Below are 12,928 nucleotides of genomic sequence, written 5' to 3' on the forward strand. Positions count from 1 at the left end.
TGGAGCTAATATCAAAGCCTCAGGATTTCAGGAGCCCTTTCTCCAATGTCCAAGTTTTGAGAAAAAGAAATAGCTGTTGTGATAGCCCTGAAATATTTCTCTCTCTGGTTCTGATAAGGAGACCTGGTCTCTGAGTTCACAATACACCCAGGTAAGAAGGTATGTAAAGCATGATGTAACAGCTTGGACTTTGCCACACACAGGCTGTAATTCACTAACAGCATGCTTCTGGATTTGGGAATGGGCCATCTTAAAAGAAAAAACACCCTAATTCTTAAAAAAAGAAAAAAGAATCCTTAAAATTTGAAGACCCTCAGTATCCAGGTTCTTAACTGACTAAGCCATATTAATGCGTACACAGGGCTCAGATGTAAGTGACAGTAGTGACACCTCAACTAGTCGTGGAGGGTTTGTAGTGTTTGGCACCAAGACTTTGAAGCTCCCATTTGCTAGTGGAAAAACTCTGTCTTCAAGATTTCCTACCCACCAGGATGTGTGTGCAAGAGAAGAGGAAATTGCAGAAACATCTCAGTCATCTTGAAAATCATCCTGTGTTCCCAGCTAGGGAATTGTTGCTACAGTTTCATTTCTTCTTTAAAAATATTGTTGCCTCTGCAAAGTAGGCAGGAATGGAATTTATTGAAGATTCTAAAGGAGAGACTAGCTCAGTGTTCAGTAACTTTAGAAGCAACCTAAATATCCTGTTCTGCAAATGACACTAACTTAGACTGGTTAGAGTGGTTTACATACACGAGATACCACACAGCAAAAGGCCCAGCCCAACAATGAGACTGCAGTTCACAGCTATTCCTGAGGGGTGCAAATGTGCAGCCTGCTCCTGAGCTCCCCAGTGTTCTCAGCTGGGGACAGGACTCACTTCCAATAACTTCTCAGTTTAGTCCCTTCATCCTTCATTCAAGAAAACAGACCAACCCCAAGCACACCTGCAGGGTAACCCTGCACATAACCAGTGTCTCATTTTAGGAGTCCCAGTCCCTGCTATTGGAGAAGGGAAGTTCTCCTTCAAGCCCTAGGTCTTGCCCATCAGAGCAGAATGTGCAACATTAAAGAATGCAAATTCAAGTCAGATTTTTATGCTTAGCACACACCCTTTTCACATAAGGCCCCTGACATTTAGAAGAGGTTTGAATCAAATCGGGGAAAATAACCTCTAAACTGTACAGATTCTACTGGAAGCATCAGCAGCTTAAACTCATCACATGCTATTTTCTTTCAAAACTTAGCATTATTAATCAGTGTATCCTCATAATATCCTTAAAGAGCAGAAGGAAACAAGTTTTCCCATTTCAGAGATTGAGAAACTGAGGCCAGATGCACCAGTTTGCCCAAGGAGTACTTCTCACCAGACGCTCCCTTACAAAACATTTCTCCTGCCTTCTTTCAAAGTCACAGAAGAAAGGAAGAATGAGAAAGTGTGAAAGTTAAGTGTATCATGGAAGAGGCTTTTGTATAAATATGAAGCTTTGAAAAATGTGAGGTTCTAATGAAAGGCACTTTCTCTTGCGGGCCCCTACCTCTTTTGAAAAGAACTGTATTTCCAGGGAAGCAAATAATCATCGGGAGAGCTCTGATAATGCCCTCATCTGAAACCATGCTACAAAGAAGAACAAAGGGCCCAGGCAGCAGCTCGTAGCTTACAGATGACATTTTTTTCTTCCACTGGAGAAGGCGAAGATAAAGACCATCTATTGAGCACCTCCTAGGCACTTTCACATCCCAAAGTCCTCACCATAACCCTGTAAGTACCTGTGATTTCACCCATTTTATAGATGAGGACATGGGGTCCAGGGGAGAGAGGTAAAGCAACCTGCTCAAGCCCTTGAAACAAGTAGCAAGGCCCAGATTCAAGGCTGGGTGTTTCCACTCCAAAAACCTGAACCACACTGCTTCCCTCTGACTAGCATCAGTAGCCGACCCCTCCTCCCCTTTTCCAGTGCACTGACTTACCTGGGCAGTGATAAAGGAAGTGTCCCTATCACCCCATGCTATACCCTTGTGTGCTGAGGTAAGCTGGTTACAGACCTTTAATAGTGGCAAAGGGCACTGAGGCCAAGTGCCTCCTCCCACTCTTGCTCCCCCCAAATTAGCATCAGTCAACTTGGATAAAGCCAGGAGTCACAGGGAAAAGGGCACCGCAGATGCCAAATGCAGCTTTCCCCCACACACTGCCTGTTCCCAAAACTTTTTAACATCATTTAAAAAAGTTAAACCAATATTTTTAAAAATGGAAGGAAAGACGTATACGTGTATGTGTGTGTGTTTTTGCTGAGACCCCCTAACCATTGTAAGCCCTCAGGCAGGGGTGCAAGTCAAGTCAAAGCAAAATGAAAAGCTCGTCTCCACTGTAGCTTCCCAAGCTCTTAAGACAGGACCATGGAGGACATCTCTTTTCTTCAAACTGGCCTGGCTTCCTCTTGAACGACGTCACTCTGCTGCTCACTGCTGTCATCTGTAGGGGGGGAGTAGACCCGATTCTGAGTGATCTCAACAAAGTAACCCTGTTTCCCTCAGTCTTCAGTCATCTTGACTTCTAGTTCTTCACTGGTAGCCTCAGAATTGGATTTCATGGAGGAGCAGGTAAGGCAGAATCTGTTTTTCACCTGTTCTTTCCATTCAAAATCCTTTTGGCATGCTTGACACTGCCCACCCTTCCTTCTCTTGGCTCATGCTGCTCTCACCTGGAACACTCTCTCTCCTTCTTGCTTATTCACTTGACTGCCCTCAAAAACTTGCCTCATATCCCACTTATTCCACTAAGCTTCTGACCAACGTACCCCTCAAAGGTCTTGTCTTTCTCCTGAGGTCCTATTATTTTTAAACATATCATTCATCAGGCAATTAATCAAATTCCTTGTGACAGCTCCTCTACTGCTCTCTCAAAGTGCTGGTTAAATCATCTCCATCTGAATTTTCCCCACATTTTTTAGTCTGTTCACTCTAAGTGGTCTCATACAAGCTCCCTGCATCCAGATACTATGGCTCTCTTTTCTATTCCGCAGAAATGCCAATACTGTGCCTTTCCCAGAGCAGGTACTCGGTAAATGTTTGTCAATTTAATTGTTGCATTGGTAGTTGATAAGATTCTCAGGTTCCAGATTAACTATCTTCCCCAGCCTTTAAAAAAGCACTTAGAAATTTCCTACTGGAAAGCTCATCACAACCTAGCAGGAGTGCCTTTTAAGGAAAAAGAGCTCTCCGTGGCAGTGTGGCTCAGTAGGTGGGGCATCCTCCCGCCCACCAAGAGGTCGCTGGTTCAACTCCTGGTTAGGGAATATGGTTGGGTTGTGGGCCAGGTCCCCAGTTGTGGGGCATGAGAGAAGCAACCTACCATTGTTTCTCTTGCACATCAATGTTTCTCTCCTTCTCTTTCTCCCTCCCTTTCCCTCTAAAAATAAATAAAATCTTAAAAAAAAAAAAAAGGGAAAAACGAGCTCACCTTGCAGAGCCTGGAGTCCATTGGCCATCCAGTCTATGTTCCCATTCACCAGTGCAGTCACTCTGTGAATGTGGCCATGCTTGGGTATTTCTTTTGGCAACTCCTCCCTGTCAGCCGCTTCCTCCTCCTCTTCCTCCTCCTCCTCCTCTCCTGCAGCATCTTCTTCCTCTTCCACATCTACCTCTTCCTCATCCACCAAAACCATGACATCACCCATGTCTTGTCCCCTAATTGCCAAAGGGGGAAAAATATTCAGGAAGATGCCCTGTTTTATCCAACATCAGCCCTTGCTGAATGGGAAACACTAGATTCTTTGCAACCTCTTTGGTAACAAGGAAAATTCTTCCTGCATTCAACTTGGTTAAGTCATGAGGTAACAGTGTGATTGTCATCTCTCCAAGAGACACAGCCACAGGTTGCTACAGATAATCTTATCTTGTTCTGGGTGAGTTTTATTCTTCCCCTGCTCCTCGGGAAGGTGACCTCATAGTCCCAGGTATCTAACATTTTAGTCCCCCTCACAGCACGTACACAAAAGCTCTGTTCATTTTCTGAAATCTCTGCTCCTTATCTCTGCTCCACTAACTGAAATTTCTCCTCCTCCTCATTATTTAAGGCCCAAAGTCCTCTCCTTCCCTCCTCTCCTGAACTACCACTGCATTAGGAGTCCACGCCAAGCTGTTTAGCACTGAATTGCTCTTAGCTGATTGCTGGTTTTCGCCTACCCAAGCAGCCTGTACATTTCTGAAGGAAAGACGAACACCTGCCACAGGCCAGTCACAGTCCTGGGAGCATTACATTCTCATTTAATCCTCACAGTCTCCCTCTGAGAAAGATGAGGAGGAGACAAAGTCTCAGAGAAGGTCAGAGATCTTCCGTGAGCAAAGGGCTTGGAAATGGAAGAGCTGCAATTTGAACCTAGGCCCACTAATTCCCAAGCCTTTTCCCACTGTGTCTCACTGTTACCTCCTGTGAGAAACCTGGGAAATGACAAACTCACTGGGAGGATGGCCCTCTGATATGTGGCAGTAAAGGTAACACTGTTCCCATGGATAAAGGGTCCCAAAACAATCATATCCTCTCATTATGACTGATGATCTGAGAACAACGATCTCCCACGGTTATTAATGGTTAAAGAAAAACAAAGAGAAGAGTTCTTTGCTCCCTCTCAGAATCTCCTTAGGTAATTAAACAACTAAGTTCCATCCAGTTACTTTGCCCCCTACCTAGGTTTCCTTTTGGGAGGTGCTTCAAGGCAAGCTCAAACTTAGTTTTTCCAAACATGCTGTAAGACTATGACTTATTCTTCCTTTTAGCTCTTTTTAGAAAATTAGGTAAAATAAATGCATGAATACCTGGGCTCTAAGCCTCAATAACAGCCCAGCTATGTGCCCCACCCTGAGGTCTAGCCTTGTAAAAAGAACACAGACTTTGGAATCAGTCAGATCTAGATCTGAATCCAAGCACTGACATTTACTTCCTGGATGAAACTGCACAAATTACTTTACTGGGCCTCAATCTCCCGGTCTTGAAAATGGAGATTTTAAGAGTTTACAATGACAATGCCTAATGAAGCCCCCCACACTCCCCAACCCCTCACTGCGCCCCCCCTCCCCTGCCCCACCCCAGTGCTGGCACCTGACTGGTCCTCAGGGGTAGTTGCTATTATTGTTCTTACAAAAGGGAACAAAACAGCAGTGAAGACAGATCATGGAAACAAGTGTTTTGACTTGAGTCTAGGGAACACTCACCTGATAGTGTTTCCTACTAAAGAGAGAAAGAAAAAAAAAGTTAATATCAAATAACATCAGTTTCACCCTCACAAAAGTTTTTCATCAATCTAGTATCTACAAAAGAGGACAATGAGAAAACTGACCCAACATGAGAGGTGACAGGGTGCTCTGGAAAATGGTACTTAGGGGCTACATTATTGCACATCTGGACCCAGTGAAGAAGCCTATAGAATGGGACTTCAGGTGGGAGCATAACAGGGGCCTCCTTCCCCCAACCACACCCTTTCAAAAAGCCTGAAAGAGAAGCAAAAGGACCCAAGAAGTCCTTACCTTTCCAGCAGTAGACAGGGCTGTAATACAACATAAGCCCTGAGATGATGGCCACTCCCAGCAGAAGGAGGCTCACGATGGTTCCCACAATTCCCACGATATTTAAAGGTTCTGCAAAGACAAATCACACTGTTGACTGTTCCACCCAACATACACGCACTGCAAGACTCACATCTCCCCTCCTCTAAGAACCAGACCTCCCCCTCTCTGCCTCGGTCCCAGTCTTTTATCTTGGCTTCACGATGTTGGGCAAGGCGTATGACCTCTCTGTAAAGCAGGACAAATACCTCATCGCCCTACCTCAGACAGTTGGTGGGAATCAAGTAAAGCATGTGATGTAAAAGAAGATTGGAAAGGTACACACATCAGTACAAAATCTCTATATGTCTACCACATGTCAAGAGGGCTTATAAGGCCATAGTAATTAAGTGTGAGTTACTGGTGCCTCAATAAACAGTGATCAATGGAACAGAATGGAAGATCCAATAACAGGCCCACACATAAAAGGAAATTTGATATATGACAGATTAGTGAGTAAAGAGAGGAACTATTTGAGAAATGGTGCTAGAATGAATGGTTACCCAAATTGAGGGGAAGGGAGTAAAACTTGATTCTGACCTCACACCATTCACAAAAATCAATTCTAGAAGGAGTAAAGATTTAATTGTGAAAGGCAAAACATCAAAACATTTAATATCTTTGTGAATGTGGGACAGTAAAGGATTTTTAAGACAAAAATTGCTAATGATATAAGAAATTCATAAAATCAAGTACATTAAAGTAAAAGACTATTTGCTAATGAAAGGATACCACAAAGAAAGTGAAAAAGACAAGGAACTGGAGATATTTGTAACATAAACCTAAAATGGAATCAATATACAGAATTTCTAAAGAATGCTTACATATTTATAAGAAAGAGTAAGATATCAAAAGATACAAGGATGTATGAATTTCACTGAAGAAATACAAACAGCAAATAAACATGAAATAATGCTCAACCTTCTGAATAATCAAGAGAAATTCAAATTAGAACCACAATGAAGTTTCATTTTCCACCAAATCATAAAGTCTGCTGGTGAAAAAGTGGAACAATGACACTCATATATTATTCAAATGGGAATTGATATAATCACTTTGTAAGATAATTTGGTTATCCTAGAAGGATAAAAATGCACATAACCTGTAATACTTCATTTCTACTCCTTGTATATGTCCTAAGAGAAATATTTGCCGGGGGGCCTTGTGTATATGTACACACAGGAGTTGGGTAAAATATTTTCATAGCAACACTGTTCATCAAAACAAAAAACAAAAAAATAAGAACCCATCTATCAACAAGAAAGTAACTTGGTTGTGTAATAGTGAGTGACACAAAGGAAAGTTATACAGTGGTGAAGAGGTATAAAGTATAATTACACACATCAGTACAAGTAAATCCAAGAAACAAAATGTGCAGTAAAAACAGCAAGTCACAAAAGATTACATTTCTACGGTAACCACCATTTTTTAAAACCCAGAAACAAAAATAAACAGCATAGTATTTAGACGTGTACATGGGCAGCAATTTTTTTCCTTAAAGCATGAAATTCAGGATAGTGGTTACCTTTTTTAGGAGACTAAAAAGGGGCCTACAGGTAGGGTGACAAGATAAAATACAGGATACCCAGTTAAATCTGGATTTTGATAAGACAATAATTTTTTAGAGTAAGTATGCTTTGTACAATATTTGGGACATACTTATACTACTTAAAAATAATTCTTTGTTTTTCTGAAATGCAAATTTAAGTGAGTATCCCATTTTATTAGTTTTGATGTTGTTTTCTAAATCTGGCCAAATACCTACAGGTAATTTTAGCAATGGCCGCACTGTTCTATATCTTAAGTGGTGTATAGTTTCTTAGGTGTTCATTTTGCTATTATGCTTCACACCTTACATTATATATTTTTTTAATTTTTATACATTTTATATTTATATATATTTTCATATATAGATATTCTCTAGTATATAACAGATATTAAGTAGTATTTATCCCTATGCAAATATTAAAGATTTAGGACTGGACATTAATGTTTCCCATCCATCTTGTCCAGCCACAGGCAAGCAGATACGGCTTCTCCCACACGCAGGGAAGCACTAAGTGTCCCCATGCTGGTACCGGGTCCTATGAAGCTCTCAAACCTCCTCATATGGGGCCACTTGGGTCACTAACCTTTGACGCTCAGCCAGATGTCCACTTCCCTCACGCCGACGAGGTTCTCAGCCCGGCAGACATAGTAGCCCTCATCCAGGTCCTGGGAGCAGTTTTGGATGGTCAGGGTGGAGCTCTGGCCGTGCTGGGTGATGAGATAGTGGCCGTTGGGCTGGATGACCACCTCAGGCTGGGTGAGGTTCCTCAGCCACCGGATCTTGGCAGAGGGGTAGGCTCCAGACACATGGCAGGTGAGTGTCACATTGCCCCCCACGAAGCAAGTCCTCATGGGCTCAGAGAGAAGGGAGGGGCTCCCTGGTGATCAGAAGGTACAGAAAGACAAATGTTTATGAAGATTCAAGCTGTGGCCTGAGATTTTCAAGATTATTCCCTTCCTCATGAAGCAACTCCAGGAATTCCTGTCCCACATATGGTCTTATATAATAATAAAAGCTAACATACACTGAGCACTTACTATGGGCAGGCACTGTTATACATATTAACCCACTTAGTTCTCACAACAACCCTGTCATGATTTCCATTTTACATATGAGGAAACTGAGGAACAGAGAAAGTTAAGTAACTTGCTCAAAATCACACAAATAAGTGATGCAGGTGGGATATAGGGTGACCAATGTCCTGGTTTGCCAAAGACTGAGGGACTTCCTGGGACATGGGGCTTTCAAAGAAAATAGAAAAAGTCTTGAGCAAACCAGGATAATTTGGTTACCCTATGTAAGCTCGGAGCCAAACAGTCAAGCTTTTATAGATCACGATCCTTACTTCTTGCTATAGGTTTATGTATAATAACCACAGTGATGCTATTTTAAAAATGGGCCTGGCAATGGTGTTCGAGGGGACAATAAGGCAGCTGCATTAGTTTTCTATTGCTGCTGTAACAAATTGCTACAAACTTAGTCGCTTGAAACAACAGAAATTTATCCTTTTATGGTTCTGGCAGTCCGAAGTCCAAAATGATCTTCCTGGGCTGAAATCAAGGTATTGGCAGAGCTGGCTCCTTCTGGAGGCTCTAGGGGAGAATCCATTTCCTTGGCTTCCTGTCACCTGTATTCCTTGGCTTGTGGCCCCACATTGCATCCCTTTTACATCTGTTGTCACATCACCCACTGCTGAGTGTGACCCTCCAGCCTCCCTTTTATAAGGATTCTTATAATGACATTGGGCCCACCCAGATAATCCAGGATAACCTCCCCATCTCAAAACCCTTTTTGAGTCACATCTGCAAAATCCCTTTTGCCATGGAAGGTAACATACTTTCAGGTTCTATGGATTAAGAAATGGACATCTTTTCTGAGGAGGGAGAGAGGACTTCTATTCTGCTTCCCACATTTTTGTCCTAGAAATGTATACGGTGTCCCTGTGGCCTTGAGGTCTGAGCAGGACATGAGAAGACGTAAGGTTGCCCATAGTGATCCATTTGTTTTCTTTGCACAAGAAGCCTTTTTCCAACATGCACACCCTCCTGGAAAGGTTAACAAATTCACCTGGGGGGTTATTAAGTCTGTATTTTCGGCAGCTGAGGAATACAGAGTGGCGTACTGGGTTCCTGCATGGGAGAATGAAACTACACACTCCACCTTGGCAGTTGTTCAAAGAGAAAATCTAGGGTTTCACTGCTGGCATCCTGGGGAGAGGGGCAAGAAAAGGGGGCAAAGGAGAGGGGGTGCAACAGACTAAAAGCCTCTCTCTAGGTCAGGTCAACAAAAAAGAATCCCCCAAACCTCAGTTTGCTCTAGACACTCACGTGTTACACCCCTCCTTGGATCAATTGTCAGGTTCCTCTCCAACGGTGCTCAATTGCACCTTCCCCCGTCTGTGGTTAACCCAAATTTCCTTTGGGGTCACAAAGCCAGCAGCAGTGACCTCAGAATGTTTGTATTTTGCAGGCCCCAAACCAAGGTTTGAGAAATGGCCCCTCATCCTTTATTAGAAGCAAAACAATTTGGCCAGCACCCTCACAGCCCCCAAAACAAAGATCATATACATAAATACTTTAGACAAATATAGCATTCACCCCTCAAATAGCTGTCACCCACCCAGATGATGTGGCATCTATACAACAAAGGGCTTTGCTTAAGAAGATGTTGTGCGCAAGGGTGGATTCAGGGGTTGGAGTGGTGGGTTGGATGATGCAGGGCCCTCAGAGATCTGCAAGAGATAGACCTCTATACGTGGGCCTTGATATACTGGGCAGGCTAATGCTGCAGCTTATCATGAACGGAGTTGGTTTCTTCAGTTTAAGGGTCTAACGACCATTGAAAGAGAGATTTGAGGAGCAGGAATCCCCAAAAGTATCACTTTTCATCATTGTAGGGGCTACGCTGTTCTGCATACCTATGGTAGACACTGACATTACCTTTCAATGACTTAATAGTCCTCACAACTGAAATAACGATCCAGAGACCCTCTCCCCCCAAAGGCCTTGCTACTCAAAGGGTGGCCTGTGGACCAGCAGCATCAGCACTTCCTGGGAACTGGTTAGAAATGCAGAGCCCACCTCAAACCTAGAGCATCAGAATGCACATATTCACCAGATCCCCAGGTAACCTGCCTGCACAGCAAGGACTGAGAAGCACTGGGCCTGAGTGCCCATGAGGGAAGAGGGGAAAACTGGACAATGTCAGAAAGGAGAAGGTTCCAGGCTCTTGTGCCTGCTGTCCAGGCTCTCTGGAATTAGGAAAACTTCCTGTCAGCTCCCGTCTCCGGAAACGTTTCCTAATCCTGAGCACATACAGGGTGGGGCAAAGTAGGTTTACAAGAATAAGAATACACTTTGTGTTTCAAGTATTCACAACCATAAACCTACTTTTGCCCCACCCTGTTTTTAGATTCAAATTACTGGCCAAGTCTTAGGGGCCACAGGCACAGGTGACTTAGATAAGAGCTGCAAATAAAATTGGAAAGGTGGTCCTGGCTGGATGGCTCAGTTGGTTGGAGCACCATTCCATAAACCCAAAGACTGCAGGTTCAATTTCTGGTAGGGGCACACACCTAGAGCATGTACAGGAGGCAACCGATGGATGTTTCTCTCTCTCTTTCTCTCTCTCCCCACCCCCACTCTCTCCCTCTAAAATCAATAAACATATCCTTGGGTGAGGATAAAAAACAATGGAAAGGGTAGGGGGAAAAAAACAACACAAAGCCTGTCAACTGCCTCTGCCATTTCTACCCTCTCAGCATCAGTCCACCATATATTCACTCTCTGGGACTGGCTGTCCATAACGCACTTCAGGAGTCTTCACTATATACCACTCTAAATGTGTGTGCTTCTTTCCAATTGCATGAGTCAGGGAAAATCCATTGCCTCTGTTTCTCGTCCATAAAATGGAGCATTAGCAGGTTGAGTAGCATCCCAATGTCCGCTCCCTCCACAGCCAACTTTGGAGGTGACCCAATGTCTGCCACCTGTGGTAGGCAGAATAATGGTCCCCCCAAATTCATGTCGACCTGGAAGCCCAGACTATGACCTTCATTGGAAGTAAGGTCTCTGCAAATGTAATGAGTTAAGAATCTCTATATGAAATCATCTGGGACTTAGGGTGTCTGACAGAGAGACACACACACAGAGGAAAGGGCTACATGAAGACAGAGGCACAGATTAGAGCGATGCAGCCACCAGCCAAGCAATGCCTGGAGTCATCAGAAACTTGAAGAGGCAAAAAAGAACTCTCCCCTGGAGTCTTCAAAGGAAGCATGGCCCTGCTAACATCTTTACTTCAGAATTCTGGCCTCCAGAAATGTGATAAAGTAAATTTCTGTTGTTTTAAGTCACCAAATTTGTGGTGCTTTGTTACGGCAGCCCCAGGAAATGAGAACATGCAATAATGTGAGCTTTCGGCTTTTACAGTGAGTATGAGGACTAAACATGGTATGTGTAGAGAACACTTAGCATAGCACCTCACACACAGTTTGCACTAGGTAAGTGTTATGTCACTGATATTGTGATATTGCCGTTTCCCTGTTTCACATTTATCACACGTCTCTCTTAAAGTCCTTTAAAGGCAGTGATTCTGTATTGCTCTACAGTACCTTACCGCATGCTGAGTATCTTAACTCCTACACAGAAAGATTTGCTGGATTAGCTGTGGAGGGAGAACCCAAAGGAGGCAGTGGTCCCAGGGAAGACAAGGGCTCTGCTGTCAGACCAACCTGGGCTAAGCGAGGGCTCAGGCACTTAACAGGCTGGGTGATCTTGGGTGAGTGCACACAATGCTTTCATCTGCAACTTACGAGTCATCCTGTCTAATCTGCAGGCTATTGTGAGGATTACAAATAACATGTTAATAATAAGGAAACAGGAAAGGACCTTCAGAGCACAGAAACCTGTAAGAGTACGAACGACAGAGGTGACCCCTTCAAAATCAGAAACTTCTTATCAAAGAAGCCACAAATGTACTTTAGGAGTAAATGTACCAGAAAAATATTTATGACATGCACGGACAGTTCTATGATATTAACTAACACAGTTAATATAGAGTATTCTTATGAAATAATGAGATGAACAACTCAATAGAAAAATGGGCAAAATGTGAACAGATAATTCATAGGTGATATACAGGGAGCCAATAAACATATGAAAATTATCAACTCTGCTAATGATCAGAGAAACCCAGATTAAATCAATGCTGCTATGTCTTAACTAGCAAACAGGGAAAGTGTAAAAAAATTATGGTAGCACTTAATGTCAGGAGAAATAGCGGGAAATGAGAGCTCTCACACAGTCTTTCTAGAGAGAGTGACTGCCAATGCACGCACGGCTTCTTTTTGGGGTGACAGACATGCTCTGGAATTAGATAGTGGTGACAGCATTGTGAATATACTTTTAAAAACCCAATGAAGTATACATTTTAAAATAATGAAGTTCATGTTATATAAATTATATCTCATTTTTTAAAATTTGCAGAAATCCACTTGGGCCAATTTGGCCCATTGAACACAGTTTGCTAATTCCTGCTCTAAATAGAAAGCAAGTCTTGATCTGTTCTGCTGCCCAAGGCCAGGTACAGTACCTGAGGCAGAGGAGGCCCCTGGGGCCTGTTTACTGACTACCACTGAATGTCACTTGACTAGGAAAACAAGCACCTCCTGATAATAGCCAGGCTCACTTCTCAGCACTGCCAGCTGCCTCGTCTGAAGATGGTCCTGATAAACTCTGAGGAAAATCTCACCATGACCAATAACCCAACAGTCTGGTCCTT

General features: G+C 43.2%; 1 protein-coding gene across 1 annotated transcript in view; it reads right to left on the reverse strand.

Moving 5' to 3' along the window:
- Positions 1-1,035: 1,035 nt before the first annotated feature.
- Positions 1,036-12,928, reverse strand: part of VSIG10 (V-set and immunoglobulin domain containing 10) — a 29,848-nt gene continuing 17,955 nt past the window's right edge. Inside the window, exons 5-9 of the mRNA XM_054594062.1 lie at positions 7,731-8,024; positions 5,521-5,631; positions 5,209-5,224; positions 3,458-3,684; positions 1,036-2,470 (exon numbers count right to left, since the gene is read on the reverse strand). Coding sequence (XP_054450037.1) covers positions 2,415-2,470; positions 3,458-3,684; positions 5,209-5,224; positions 5,521-5,631; positions 7,731-8,024 — 704 coding nt within the window. The 3' untranslated portion in view covers positions 1,036-2,414. The remainder of the gene's footprint in view (positions 2,471-3,457; positions 3,685-5,208; positions 5,225-5,520; positions 5,632-7,730; positions 8,025-12,928) is intronic.

This window comes from Pteronotus mesoamericanus, unplaced genomic scaffold (assembly GCF_021234165.1).
Source record: "Pteronotus mesoamericanus isolate MK-2021 breed Mesoamerican mustached bat unplaced genomic scaffold, CSHL_Meso_final scaffold_507, whole genome shotgun sequence".
Lineage (NCBI taxonomy): Eukaryota > Metazoa > Chordata > Mammalia > Chiroptera > Mormoopidae > Pteronotus > Pteronotus mesoamericanus.